This window comes from Zingiber officinale, chromosome 2A, assembly GCF_018446385.1.
Source record: "Zingiber officinale cultivar Zhangliang chromosome 2A, Zo_v1.1, whole genome shotgun sequence".
In the NCBI taxonomy this organism is placed as follows: domain Eukaryota; kingdom Viridiplantae; phylum Streptophyta; class Magnoliopsida; order Zingiberales; family Zingiberaceae; genus Zingiber; species Zingiber officinale.
The window spans coordinates 152,418,390-152,432,471 of record NC_055988.1 but is presented as its reverse complement, the minus strand read 5'-3'; the positions used below and the strand labels follow the sequence as shown (position 1 = coordinate 152,432,471).

The following is a 14,082-nucleotide window of genomic DNA, read 5'->3' as shown; positions in this document are numbered from 1 at the left end:
TTTAATATTAAGTCTTTATTTAGTTGGAAAAGTTTTTTTTTTTAAACTTAGAGAGCATTTAGTTTGTATTTTTTTCCTTTTTTTATTTTTTGAGAGAATAAAAAAAAAATTCCATTTTCTAGAAAAAGAGTAAGTATTTTTTAAGATAATGAAAAATATGAAAAAGTCATTTTCTAAAAATTTGGAAAATGTAATTTTTTAGAAAATGAGAATGAAAATACAAATAAACTAAACACTCCCTTAATTTAAAAAATAAAATAAAATTTAAAAGCAGAAGCTAATCAAAACAAAAAAATCTAGAAAAAATAGTGGAGCGCATAAAGGTCAAAGTCAAATACCAATATATAAATAACATATGGCACAAAAAGAATTTAAGTCTAATAATATTATTACTTCTATATATATGTTATGGTTACAATATTTTAATAATATTGAATCTTAAAATTTATCTAGGGTAACTGGATAAGTATTATTATTAATGGGGTATAATGATTTTTATTCCCATTATGGTTGTACAATCATGGCAATTAAAAGTGAATTTAGATCTGCTCTCACGGCATGGTGCAACAATTAAGGCGTAATAGGGATTCGAACCACAAAGCAAACTATTTGGGTGGACCAAGCGGGCTAAGTGATTCGGGCAGACCGAGTGAGCTACATATCTAAGCGAGCTAAATGGGTTCAACATTAAAGACAGTCGAACCAACCAAAGCGAGTGAATTGACCAGCCGGTTGAGTGAGTTGAAACATTTGATTGAGCCGCCGTGTGAGTCAATTGATTGAGCTCAACTAATATTTTCTCTATAAATTGAGGTTTAATTTGTTTGTCATACTCGCGTCTATGGAACTAACAAAGGTTATCGAGCCCGACAATATGCATATAAAAATACCCCTGCAATTCCAAAATCTAGACTTTCACACCCCCTTTTAAATTTTTCCATAAAATCTATTCATTTAATATTTCAAATTTAATAAGAGAATCTACTGTTTGATACCTAGATTTACACACACATATATATAGCACCTAAATCTCTCGGGGCGTGGCATTAAATGCTGTCCCTGATCACAAGTAGAAATCTAAAATCTCATATGAAATCCAGACCTGTTTTTGTTTTCGGTTCTTTGTGTTTCTGTTGTCCGTCTTCTGTGTTTTGTTTCTGTGTTTCTGTTTCCTGCAGCAAAGCTTTTAAAGCATGAAGTTGCAGTTGGGCTGGTCGGTGGCATTACTGGGCACAGCGCATGCATGGTGGTCACTAGCACCGAACAGGCTGTTTATCAGTTACTACTTACTGCCTGTGTTTTCGAGGATCCGATCGACAACTCTCGGTTCGATAGGCTCCCGCGTCACACTGTCAATTTATGCTTCTCGGTCCGGCCGGTCCCAGACACGCCTGATTGCCACTCCAAATAGGCAATTAAGTTACTCCTGTCGGTGAGTTCATCTGATCAACTTATGGCTCAACACATTCAATTCATGCCCATCCACCTCACGGCAGTTAACTGCAAGACTCGATATCAAATAGCATTGTTCTTAGACTTTGTGATTCACTCGATATCTCTTATCTTTCACCACTTATGATCTAAATGAAGTACCGAGGAAGCTGAAGCAGAAATCATACAGAGACAAGTTTCTCATGGAAGGACAATGTCAGTGTTCAGAAAAAAAAAAAAAAAGGGACAATGGAAATAAATAGCTGCAAAAATGAGTTGTGGATCAGTAGATTTGATGTTGATCATTAAATGTGGTTTGAATTTGTAGGTGAACTTCAGTAAATAGTTTCTGTGTGAGTAGGGTTAGGTTAGGTCGACCAAGTCGTTGTTACCTTACGGCTAATAAGGCCAACCCAGCTAACAAGTCGAACTAGCAAGGTCTAATTACTAGAAACACAAGTGCAAAATTGCAAAAATGTAATCATCCTTAAAGAGTCTTCTTCACGAGGCAGGATCTTCTGGACCACTTTTTGTAATATAGGGGATGTGCCACTTTCATTTGCGGTCGGATCACGATCGCGATCCAACCGTAAATGATTGCGATCCCTTCCTGGGTTCACCGTCCCAGTCAGGTTATAGTTTTTGTTCGGAGCGGGCGGCCGGAGGTAATCCGAAGGACACCCTCGCTCGCCGCCCAGTAATCTGGTCACTTATCTACCACTGGAGACCTTCGGACGGCCTCCGACCATCCGTTCCGAATAAAAACTATAATCTGGCGGAGACGATGAACCCTAGAAGATATCGCAACAATTTACGATCGGATCACGATCGTGATCTGATCATAAATACAAGTGACATATCCCTTAGATCATAAAAAAATGATTTAGAAGATCTGTGCTCTTTTTTCATCAGTCAATTGTTACAGCATACGAGTTTTCTAATAATTATTTTTTTTATTTTATTTAATAATACAGGTATCTAGACTTCTGCCAATTAATTCTTAACAATCGGCCTATCTCCACTTTATAGTTGTATAATATATGAAAAATTTATGATCGAATCTAAAATCATTGTAAATCAAATTCATGGTTGACGGCTGACATATAGCTCAGATACTCAATTGTACTTATTTAATAATACAATTAAAAAAATACAAATATTTTGATTCATATAAATCAAAATATTTCGATTAATATAATTTTGTTAATTTTGATAAATTGTCAGATGGATTTTTTTAATGGATACTCAACTTAAAATGTTAGATTTATATGTTACGAGTGTTTTTTAATTTATCAGAATAGTTATTGAAAATTTTTTATAGAACCAAAAAGATCACCTTCAAATTAATTGTCCCAAATCAAATCGATTTTTTTTTTTCAAAATTTTAATTAAAAAATAAATTAAAAAATCTTGTTACGAGTATTTTTTAAGTTATCCTTATAAAAAAAATTTCTTAAGACGGATAAAATAGAGGTAGGATCTCTTGGATCACTTTTTGTGATCTAGAGGATATGTCATTAGTATTTACGGTTGGATCATGGTTGTGATCCGGTCGCAAATGGTTGTGATCCCTTTTTGGATTCATCGTCCCCATCAGATTATAATTTTTGTTCGAAGCGGGCTGCCGGAAGTCATCCGGAGGACACCCTCACTCGCCGTCCAATAAACTGGCTACTTATTCACCACCGGAGGACTACTCCGAATAAAAAATATAACCTGATGGGGACGATAAATCTAGGAAAAGATCATAACTATTTACGACTGGATCACAATTACGATCCAACCGCAAATACGAGTAGCATATCCCCGGATAAAAAAAAAATTCAAGAGATCTTTGCTCGATAAAATGACGTAAGTTAGATATTTAATATCAATTAAAAAAAACATTTTACCATATATATTTTGTTAAAAAAAATTGGTGAAATGTATTCCATCAGTGTATTAATTTCTCCACCATCAAATTTGGTGGAGGAATATTTAAAGTGCAGTGTTCAAAATCTGATGGTCTCCGAATTATATATACAGACCTTTCATCACATTCCCTTCTCATCCATCATCATCATCTCCCCACACGCCATGGCAGCCGCCGGTTTGGCCACCTCCTTCCTGGCTCCGGCGATCGCCGGCGTACTCCTCCTCCTCCTCACCCTGACCTCGCTTCCGACTCCTTCGGTGGCTGCCCGCGCCTTCTTCGTCTTCGGCGACTCCCTAGTCGACAACGGCAACAACAACTACCTCGCCACCACCGCGCGCGCCGACCAGCCCCCATACGGCATCGACACGCCGAGCCACCGCGCCACCGGCCGCTTCTCCAACGGCAAGAACGTCCCTGACATAGTCAGTTACGTGTAGATTGCCGACCGCTACCCGCTTTCTTCTGAAATTGTCGTTGCAAATTAATGTTTGTATCGGTCAATTCCTCAGGCGAGTACATTGGATCAGAGTCCACGCTGCCGTACTTGAGCCCTGAGCTCCAAGGTGAGCGGCTCTTGATCGGTGCAAACTTTGCGTCTGCCGGCGTTGGGATCCTCAACGACACCGGAATCCAATTTGTCAGCCTCCGTCTCAACTTCTTCTTCTTCTTCTTCTACATGGAAAATCGAATTAACCGACAGAGTCGTCGTCGTCCTCTGTTTTTTCGTTTGCGTGCGCGCAGGCGAACATCATCAGGATCACGAAGCAGCTGCATTACTTCGAGCAGTACCAGCAGCGGCTGAGCTCGGTGGTGGGGCCGGAGGCGGCGGGGCAGCTGGTGAACGAGGCGCTGGTGCTGATCACCCTCGGCGGCAACGACTTCGTCAACAACTACTACCTCGTGCCCTTCTCCCTCCGCTCCCGCCAGTTCTCCCTCCCCGACTACGTCCGCTACCTCATCTCCGAGTACAAGAAGGTCCTCATGGTAGGCTCCTCGTTCCATTGGACGATGATCGGAGATTCTCCGTCGCTGATTAATGCTTGTGATCGAGCAGAGGCTGTATGAGCTGGGGTCGAGGCGGGTGATGGTGACGGGGGTGGGGCCGCTGGGGTGCGTGCCGGCGGAGCTGGCGCTGAGGAGCAGGAATGGCCAGTGCGACCCGGAGCTGGATCGAGTTGCGGACATGTACAACCCGCAGTTGATCGCAATGTTGGGGGACCTCAACGCGCAGGTCGGCGCCGACGTCTTCGTCGCCGTCAACGCCTACAAGATGAACATGGACTTCATAACCAACCCTCAGGCTTTCGGTAATTACAACCCTACCCTAATTCACCCGGACAATTTTTAAACTGGCCCCTAAAATTTAGCAGATGTTTTCAAAATACTTCAAGACTTTATTAATATTGAAATATTCTCCTTCCTTAAGGTCTTTAGTATATATATGATGATAACACTGATGATAAGAGAGAGTTTTAGTAAAATTTGAGCAGCTTAAAATGAATTTTCTATATATATATATATATATATATATATATATACACGTGTAGGTCCTCTTAATATGATATACGAAGAAGCATAATTTTTTACCGTTTTCAACCTTCTATGGCAATTTTGTTTCTTAATTTTATAAAAATATCAAATATGTTTTGTTAAAAAATAACTCAAAGGGCTCTAATATATTTGTTTTTTTCTTTTAGGTTTCGTCACATCAAAGATAGCTTGTTGCGGCCAAGGACCCTACAATGGAATCGGACTTTGCACTCTCTTGTCAAACCTATGTCCGAACCGAGACATCTACGCCTTTTGGGATGCATTCCACCCGAGCGAACGAGCAAATCGCATCATTGTGAGCCAATTCATGACCGGAAGTGAGGAGTACATGAGCCCTATGAACTTGAGTTCCATCCTTGCTATGGACACTCGCACTTGACTTGATCATCTCGATCGATAGGTCAAGATCATCAGTTTCGATTTGGTTAGCTCGAGTAATTAGTAATAAGGTTGAATAATATAGCTACTTGTTTATGAGTATAGTTTTGGAGATTACAAGAGAGGATTAGTTGTGAGTGATGGACCTTAATGGAATTAGGTCAATTTGGATGTGCTTGTGGCAACTTGGTTATCGTGGTGTGTTGGTTTCAATGAGGAATAAGGATGTCATTAATGGTTTATTTATCCTAAAGATAGATCAAAGTTTATCTATTTATTTAATATAAAATGTGAAGAAGAAAAAAGAATCAATTTGAAATTTATCCATAAATCAATTTTGATGATTTTTTTTTTTAAATCACGAGCCAACAATGAGCTTGCAAGTGTGCAACAACTAAAACTAGTTTAGCTCATGGCTATGAACTAGTTGCGAGTCAAAAGTGGGAGACAACCTTAGATTGATTGCGAATTGCGATTGAGGTCTAGCCACAACCTTGTGGTATGGACCAAGCCCACTGTGAGTCGGCAACGAGCCATGAGATTACGGTCGCAATCAGTCGTAGTCAGGCCCGAGCTCACTATCATGGCTAAATTGCCACGAGTTCCTCATCTTTTCCATTTTTGTTCCTCCCTTTTCCTAGAACGACATTATTTATGGTCATTCAAGAATAAATAAATGAAAGCTCTCTTATCTAACAATAAGTTGAAAAACAATTAAAAATATTAAGTTATATATTATTTCAATTTAGAACTCACAAAACATGCACGAAATATCCAGAGAGAGATTTTTTTTATACATATATCCAAAATTAAAAACAATAAAATGATGATTAGCCAATCACGGGCAGCGGGGCCCGTTACCGGGACCACCGAAGTAGAAGTGGGTCCCCCATCCATCGTGCGCGTCGTCGTCGTCTCCCGCGAAGCTCCGGATGTCGTAGCAGTTGGAGTTCTCGGCGAGCGTGGCGACGGCGCCGGCGGAGGCGAGGGTGTTGTCGGCGTCGACCACCTCGAGGTTTCGGAAGTAGCTGGCCCGGGCGAACCCCGCGGCGGCGAAGCCGCCGGAGCCCATCTGGGTGGCGGTGTGCGCACCGTCCGGCCTCAAGTTCACCACCTCGCCGCCCCACTCCACCATCGTCGCGTGCTCCGACAGGTGGCTGAACAGCTCCGCCGGCCAGTACCCCACCAGCGCCCCGTCACCCAACCCCATCCACCAGTTCCCCAACTTCGGGTCCTAATCCAAATACATACAAACTATTGGGTTAAAATGACAAAATCAAGCAAACTATTTTATCAAAACACCCCTGACATTTATGATTAGACACGATCATCTTCCGTTTTGAATATGAAATTTCTGACTCCGTTCCTTATATAATCGACTGTAAACATGATTTGATGGCGATAAAACTTACAATTCTTTAGAATTTACCTTCCAAATGAGGATTGTGATATCGTATTGACTGCCATTGAAGGAAGAAACGGGGAAAATCGAAGCTCCAATAGCGATCTTATTATTAGTCTGCACAAACCCTGAACATAGGAGATTGTAGCACCCAGTGGCTTGATAAGCATCGTTCTGTTACACAATAGATTACAAATAATAATAACAATTATTTTAAAATATAATAATAATAATAATTTTTTGAGGTCTCACTGTCCAGTAGGTGAAGAGCCTCGGCCGGCTGTCTCCATAGAGCTCGGGGCTGACCTGACTAAACCAAACATAAAGCTTCAGAAAAACCACAATTTTCGAATTTCTAGGAAATTAATTAATTAATTATTTAATTATTAAACATTTTATTTTTCTGGCATTTATTATCTGGGCTTGGAAATATGTGTCGTGGAAATTAGTGAAGGCCTCCATTAATGCTCGTCCAATTTTGATAAAACAAATGAATAAATAAATAGTTAAATCAAATTAATTACCTGCCAACCGGCTTCAATGCTGTTGAGATCTGAGCCGTCGAATGACCCCGAGAGAATCCAGATCTGGGAGAGGCTGAACTCGTTGTTTCCTTGGACGGACGGATCCCAAACGTTGATGGTCGCCTTGGCCCCGTAGAACTCTCCGTTACCGTCCACTGTGTCCGTGTAAGCTATTGCGTGCTACAAAAAAGAAGCTTTCCTGCTTGTTTATTTGGACGGATGGATGAATATATATATATATATATATATATATATATATATATATATATATATATATATATATAATGGATGGATGAATATATATATATATGTGAAAAAGGGTGAATAAATGCATGTGAGTCATGATAGCTTCTTCCTCCCTTGCTTCACTAACCCTAATGAATGTGTTCTATCGTTCATTCAGTGCATGCGTGCTTTTGAAGTATTGCTTTGAGTTCTCTTCATTCGTTGGAAAATTAACCAAATAAATAAATAAATATATAAAGAAATCATTGAGTTGTTACTTCTTCTTCATCTTCTCCAAAGAAACGAGATTGATTGAAGGAATCAGGCAGCAGAAGGCTCACCTCGTGGCCGTTGCCACTGACCACATCAGGCGCATCGGCCCTCCGCGCGAGAGGCGGCGCCGCCGGCTTCTTCCCGAAGTGAAACAGCGATTTGGCTCTCAGAGCATCGTCGACGCGGCTCCGGCGTATCGGGACGGTCCCGCGCGGGCAGTGCCCGGCGTGGTGCCACGCCTGCCACGCCCTCCGAGACGCGGCGCTCCCGCCGGAGCTCGCTGCCTTCGGCCTCTCCGCCGCTCTCTGAAACAAAAGAAAGAATGAAAAAAAAAAAAAACAGAGGATAGATATGATGATATCGCGATCGGAAGCGGCACGTACCTGGATCTTGTGATCCTTCAGCAGCGGGTGATCCAGCGCCGGCTGCCGGTGCCGAGGAACGCAGTCGATGGTATCTCCATCAGGGCTCTGCTCATCGCGCTAGCTCATCAAAAACTCCGACGCCAAGAACGCAACTACTCGTTATATATATACATACCTCGATGCTTCTAACTCCGGCTTTGTTGATCTTCTCCAAGTGACGTTGAATCCTCGCGAGCTTGAGCGAAGTCACAGCTGGCCTCGTTTGGTTGGACGGCGTCGCGAGAGCTAAGACATCCCTGCTGAAAAAGATAAGGACAAGAAGAAGAAGACGAAGAAGAAGGAGGTGAGCGTCCTTCACGGTCGTCATCGTCTTCATGGTCCTCGTTGTCGTGCGACGGGTGACGACGGTTTATAGATGAATGCGAAAGGTGGGCGCCACGGCGAGCTCCAGGGCGTCCATGGAGGAGGGAGGACTGGAGAAGAGGAAATGGTGGGATTGAAGACTCTGTGTAAAGGCTTGACCTACCGACTTAATGACAACTTCAATGGGCTAACTGCCGCCTCACTAATCAACATAAATTTAGTAGTGTTTAATTTCAAAAAAAGTCAACAATCTTCTCAAAGACGAACATCTTCTAAAAGTCAACGGGAGTATAATTTTATAGTTTTTGTAATTTGTATATGTGAAGAAAAAAATTAGAAAAAAAATACATGGCGCCAAGTTGTTCCCTGCCCGCATTCAGTTACCGCGTCATTATTTGAATAATTACGCGGGGGCTGCTGTCGGGTACGGCGCAGCAGACAGTCTTTTAATAGCATGAGCACCAGCAATTATTATTATCATTTTTATCGCTGAATTAAGAATTAAGTCAGTCATTGATTCACCAGAAACATTAAATTTTGTCTGATACAGTACAACTATCAACAGACATACATCATTTACGTAGTTTTTGTAAGGGTAACAATAAACATATAATCACGTATCCTTTGGAAGATCTAAAGCCGATCGAAGATGATCCAATATAGATTCCGGGACGAACGATGCGAGTCGCAGAGTATTGATCCACCTAGAGGAAAGACAAGAAAAGATCGCATTGAAGAAATAGGTAAAGTTCTAAGCTAAGCACAAGAACGGTTTAGAACTTTGACCTTGGCTGATATCAAGTCTGTGAAAGCAACCACAATCTAAGTTCATCTTCAACCTGACTGCAAATTCAAAAACCCAGCTATCTGTTGTGATTTGACAATAAAAATTTGCTTATGGAACACAGTTCAGATGAAAATTTATCAGGAGACAGGTAACACAATGCCATTGTGGAGCACAATGCTGTTTAATACTGACAGATAAATCTATGCTTCCATCTACAGAATGACCACATGACAGAGAAGGCCACTCTTCCGGATGGAAGCAACTAAAAAGAGAATCAGAATAAATTAGTGAAAGAAATGATAGTAAGGAGAAAATATGATACAAACAGATTTATGCTTTCCTCGACAATATATTCCAACAGAAATCCACAAGTGAATCAGGATAAAGTTGGGAACAGAGAAACAGTAGTATCTGCTAGGTTATCTTAACATGTAATTTAATTTTTGATGAAAATTTATCAGTAGACAGGTAACACGTTGCCATTATAAGACAACATGCTGTTTAAAACTGAGTAATAAATTTATGCTCCTCTCTACAGAATGTCCCAGCAGAAATACCAGGCCACTCTTCCGGAATAGAAGCAACTGAAAAGAACAAAAAATTAGATTTTCCAAGTAGCACGTACAACAACAATCTCCTGGGAACAGAGAAACAGTAGTATCTGCTAGGTTATCTTAACATGTAATTAAATTTTTGATGAAAATTTATCAGTAGACAGGTAACACGTTGTCATTATAAGACAACATGCTGTTTAAAACTGAGTAATAAATTTATGCTCCTCTCTACAGAATGTCCCAGTAGAAATACCAGGCCACTCTTCCGAAATAGAAGCAACTGAAAAGAACAAAAAATTAGATTTCCAAGTAGCACATACAATAACAATCTTCTGGGAACAGAGAAACAGTAGTATCTGCTAGGTTATCTTAACATGAATTAAATTTTTGATGAAATTTATCAGTAGACAGGTAACACGTTGCCATTATAAGACAACATGCTGTTTAAAACTGAGTAATAAATTTATGCTCCTCTCTACAGAATGTCCCAGTAGAAATACCAGGCCACTCTTCCGGAATAGAAGCAACTGAAAAGAACAAAAAATTAGATTTCCAAGTAGCACATACAATAACAATCTTCTGGGAACAGAGAAACAGTAGTATCTGCTAGGTTATCTTAACATGAATTAAATTTTTGATGAAATTTATCAGTAGACAGGTAACACGTTGCCATTGTAAGAAACATGCTGTTTAAAACTGACTAACTGAGTAATAAATTTATGCCCCTCTCTACAGAATGTCCCAGTAGAAATACCAGGCCACTCTTCCAGAATAGAAGCAACTGAAAAGAACAAAAGATTAGACTTCAAAGAAAACTTCACAGGAAAATTTGGAACCAATTAACAGAAACACGATGAGATTATAAATTATGATGAGGTTTAACACTGCCAAACAAATTCATGCCATTATAAAGTGAGAGCAGATCCTCTGTTCCGCAAAGTGCAGTCTAGAGGATGGACCACTATATTGATTGGTTGATTTGAATGGACCCAACTTATTTAGCAGGTAGAGTCCATCCAAATCAACCAATCACTCTTTATGGTCCATCCTCTAGTCGCAAAGTGCGGACCAAAGGATCCCACCTGAAAGTAGGGCGTTGGTTTAGTTTTCTTATCAAGTACTAACTCCACATCAAAATTTATCAGGAATTGGTAAAACAATGTCTTTATGAAGCATCAAGCTGTTTAGCACTGGCAAGTCTATGCTTCTCTGAACACAATGGCACATAAAAATACCAGGTTACACTTCTTGGAATATAAGCAACCATGAAGAATTGAGTCCAAACCAAAATAAATAAATAAAAATCCAATTTTAATATTCAAAGCCTACACATATTAAATATTGACAAAAATTAAGTACATTTATTAGGTGAGTAACGATTAACAAGGAGAATCATATACAAGCATGACTGCTGCTACATGAATCAAGAAAATTTTCGCCCAGAAATTTAAAAAAATAAGAATAAGACCACTGATTTGTTCCAGCAAATCAAAAATATTAATCTATAGAAAACCTTCCAGTAATAAATAAATGGTCTTTAAGCCATTTGGTGAGTTACCAGATATAGAACAAATAAACAAAAAAACATTTGTTGATCAACAGTTTGTAAGCAGATGTAGTGATTCATAATTCTGTAACTGGAATATGACATTCTGAAAGAGGATGTTAAATTTTTCAAGGAAAAGCCACAAACACCCAAAGTTTTATATGAAATTTACTTAAGTCGAGAAGACTTTTAAAAAACAAACAATGTTCCACAAATAAAAAAACTTTACAGTTTTAACTCTGCCCATGACGAATTACCTTGTCAAGGCCGGTCCCAAGCCCGGATAAAGGAGGATTGAGTTAGGTTGCAAGATAGCATTAAACTAGGGCAAATGTTTGATGAATAGATCCATACAGTGAAATGATCAGAAATATGGAAATAAACACACTAAAAGGTAACACTGATCAGATTCTACCTATAACCTATTTATCAATAATGATATTTCCATAGAGATAAGGTATTAAAAAATGGCAGTTTAGGGCATTTGCTTGAAAAATGAAACTTAAAAATAAAGTTAAATTGTTCAACATGTTATTTACCTTCACATGTAAAAGTTATCATTATGGTGACTGCTGAATCTAAGGCATTGAAGAAAGGAAATATTAGATCATTTTTAATTTACAATAGGAATAAATTACCAATGGAAAAAAGCTGGTATAATCTTCTTTACCCTTCTTGACTGTGACCACTACAGTGTCCCTAACCCAGAATAAATGAATTATGTGCCAGTATTGTCCAAAACACTTTTGACTGTAGAGATCACTGGAAGATCCAGTGTCATGTGAAACTTGTTGCCAGCTGTTCCTCCAATTCATATGCATCCAAGTAGAAGATGCAAAACAACCCTAACGTATCAATCAAGCAAAGACTTCTCTTTTATTTGCAGCCGTAACTTCGTCACTAACCATGATACCATTTTTTACATAAGATTCATCTTTTCGAACAAAAATGGAAAAAAAAAAAAAACTGAAGTTAGAGTAAAAGTGAAAACTTTAAAAGGGCGTACCAACCAAGCATACACCACGGCACGAGAGTCTACGTCAGATATCAAATGAAAACCTTAAAATTTTCTGTCAATAGGACAACCAGTGGGCAAACATAATCAGGGATCCCAAACCCTTATAGACATCGAACACGGATCTTCAAGTAAGTAAATCGATGAAGACTCAAAACTCGCAAAGATAACTCAAACGATGATAACATATACAAACAAGAGCATACCGCAAACTTTGCCGAGAAAGCGTCCAACTTACCCACCATAAGCGTTGTCAGTGCCATGAATCTGTGACGGCTGGGAAGTCGATGAACAGAGCAGGATCGGTTATTTACAGAGGGAAACTAGGGTTTCAGTGGGTTGTGGGTTGCCAAAATTACCGAAACACCCTTCATCGAAACCCAGGCCCGTTGGGCGGCTCTAGTTTGGGCTTTGGCGATGGTCTGGAGGCTCGAATAATTATAGTACCATCAATCTCTGATGCAGTAGCGTCCATATGCTAAAAATATCCATGAACCTCTCTCTCTTGTCTCAAATAGGGGTCTAATCGAAGCGAGGCAACCCACCTGTCACATGTTCGTTCAGGATGTTGTGATTTACCTCCCTCGTGATGACCTTGGGTCGGGTGCGGCGGGGGCGCTGGGGACGAGCGATTTCATCTTTTGCCACAAATAGGGGGTGTAATCACATAATACTGAACTTCTAAGTTGATCGTTATATACACTTTTTAATTTATCCTGATGACTAATAAAAAATTTTCGTAGGATCAGAAATTGATCATCCCTAGAGATAGTCAATAAAATTAACTGAAATTATTATTTTTTTCATATATAATCAATATGTTATCCTTCTTCATAAATCCGTGATAATAAGTGAACATCTAGATGCTCTTAATCTCTCTAGCACTTGTTTATAAAAAAAATATTATCGATTTTTTAGAGAGTTTTATTTGTCTATAGAAGGAAGATGTCTCTATGCCAACCTTCATAGCGTAATTACAATCTATAATTTTTCACATGTTTTTATATTGTATTAATTTTTTATAAATGAAATAACACAAAAATAAAATAAAATGGAAGAAAAAAAATATATTATATTTCCTTATTATAAGAAATACAAAATTGCAAAGCTTTGGTAATCGTCGCAAATGTTTCCATCTATATTATTTAACACAGCAAATGCTAAATTTTGATGGAGTTATTGTTATTGAAGATCAAAGCAGTGGTAATCGGCGCAAATCGATCACAGAAGGCTAGCATTTGCAATGGTACACCATAATGGTAGAAGGAGAGTGAATTTATTCAATTATTTTTTCCGTCAGCACAAATCAGGCGGACAATAATTTCTTCCCAATAATTATTTCAAAGTACTCGTAATCTGCCTAATAGAGTGGTAAAATGTGAAATGTTCATCTTAGTATCCCTGTCAATCTGTCCTAGAAATAATACGGAAAAGTTAAATTCTGATAACTAAAGAGGTAAGTGGATATGAGGTGAGTTACACTGATAGAAGGGATTTATGTCTCACCAGCTTCGAGATTCGACCCCTCTACTTCAAGTGACAAACCTCCATCCACTTACCACCTCAATTAGTCTTGTGGGAGCTCGTGGCCACTACGGCAATGTTGAGCGGTAATCTTGAGTGGCGGCTCCATGTGAGGGCCACCGACTACGACCCAATGTGAGATGACTTGGCATGGCCTATGGTAGCAGCCACGCGAGGGCTATCGACTGCAACCTTGTACAAGGCAATCTCGCGTAGCCCCAAGCGATGA

The 14,082-nt window shown here is 39.5% G+C and overlaps 2 protein-coding genes, 1 long non-coding RNA gene and 5 other non-coding genes across 9 annotated transcripts; 1 reads left to right on the top strand and 7 right to left on the bottom strand.

Moving 5' to 3' along the window:
• The first annotated feature begins 3,470 nt into the window (after positions 1–3,470).
• Positions 3,471–5,528, top strand: LOC122042760 (GDSL esterase/lipase LTL1-like). The gene is made up of 5 exons (XM_042603057.1): positions 3,471–3,772; positions 3,856–3,983; positions 4,088–4,330; positions 4,401–4,653; positions 5,044–5,528. Exons 1-5 carry the CDS (start codon positions 3,508–3,510, stop codon positions 5,274–5,276), a joined length of 1,122 nt encoding a protein of 373 aa, XP_042458991.1. The 5' UTR covers positions 3,471–3,507; the 3' UTR covers positions 5,277–5,528.
• Positions 5,529–5,968: 440 nt separating this feature from the next.
• LOC122040163 lies at positions 5,969–8,542 on the bottom strand. 2 transcript variants are annotated; one of them, XM_042599509.1, is made up of 7 exons: positions 8,240–8,542; positions 8,083–8,169; positions 7,768–8,004; positions 7,202–7,381; positions 6,930–6,983; positions 6,705–6,851; positions 5,969–6,509 (listed from the first exon to the last, which is right to left on the bottom strand). In XM_042599509.1, the coding sequence occupies exons 1-7, from the start codon at positions 8,438–8,440 to the stop codon at positions 6,114–6,116; spliced, it is 1,302 nt and encodes a 433-aa protein (XP_042455443.1). In that variant the 5' UTR covers positions 8,441–8,542; the 3' UTR covers positions 5,969–6,113. The 2 variants fall into 2 exon arrangements, with proteins under 2 accessions (XP_042455443.1, XP_042455442.1); XM_042599508.1 differs by having other exon boundaries at positions 7,768–8,169.
• A 379-nt stretch (positions 8,543–8,921) lies between these two features.
• Positions 8,922–12,715, bottom strand: LOC122042759. Its single transcript, XR_006129350.1, has 2 exons — positions 9,214–12,715; positions 8,922–9,131 (listed from the first exon to the last, which is right to left on the bottom strand). It is a non-coding gene; the product is annotated as an uncharacterized LOC122042759 (long non-coding RNA).
• On the bottom strand, positions 9,345–9,477 carry LOC122044808. The gene has a single exon (XR_006129808.1). It is a non-coding gene; the product is annotated as a small nucleolar RNA snoR137 (small nucleolar RNA).
• On the bottom strand, positions 9,665–9,799 carry LOC122044811. The gene has a single exon (XR_006129811.1). It is a non-coding gene; the product is annotated as a small nucleolar RNA snoR137 (small nucleolar RNA).
• On the bottom strand, positions 9,915–10,049 carry LOC122044809. The gene has a single exon (XR_006129809.1). It is a non-coding gene; the product is annotated as a small nucleolar RNA snoR137 (small nucleolar RNA).
• Positions 10,162–10,296, bottom strand: LOC122044810. Its single transcript, XR_006129810.1, has one exon. It is a non-coding gene; the product is annotated as a small nucleolar RNA snoR137 (small nucleolar RNA).
• Positions 10,409–10,550, bottom strand: LOC122044812. The gene has a single exon (XR_006129812.1). It is a non-coding gene; the product is annotated as a small nucleolar RNA snoR137 (small nucleolar RNA).
• Positions 12,716–14,082: the final 1,367 nt, after the last annotated feature.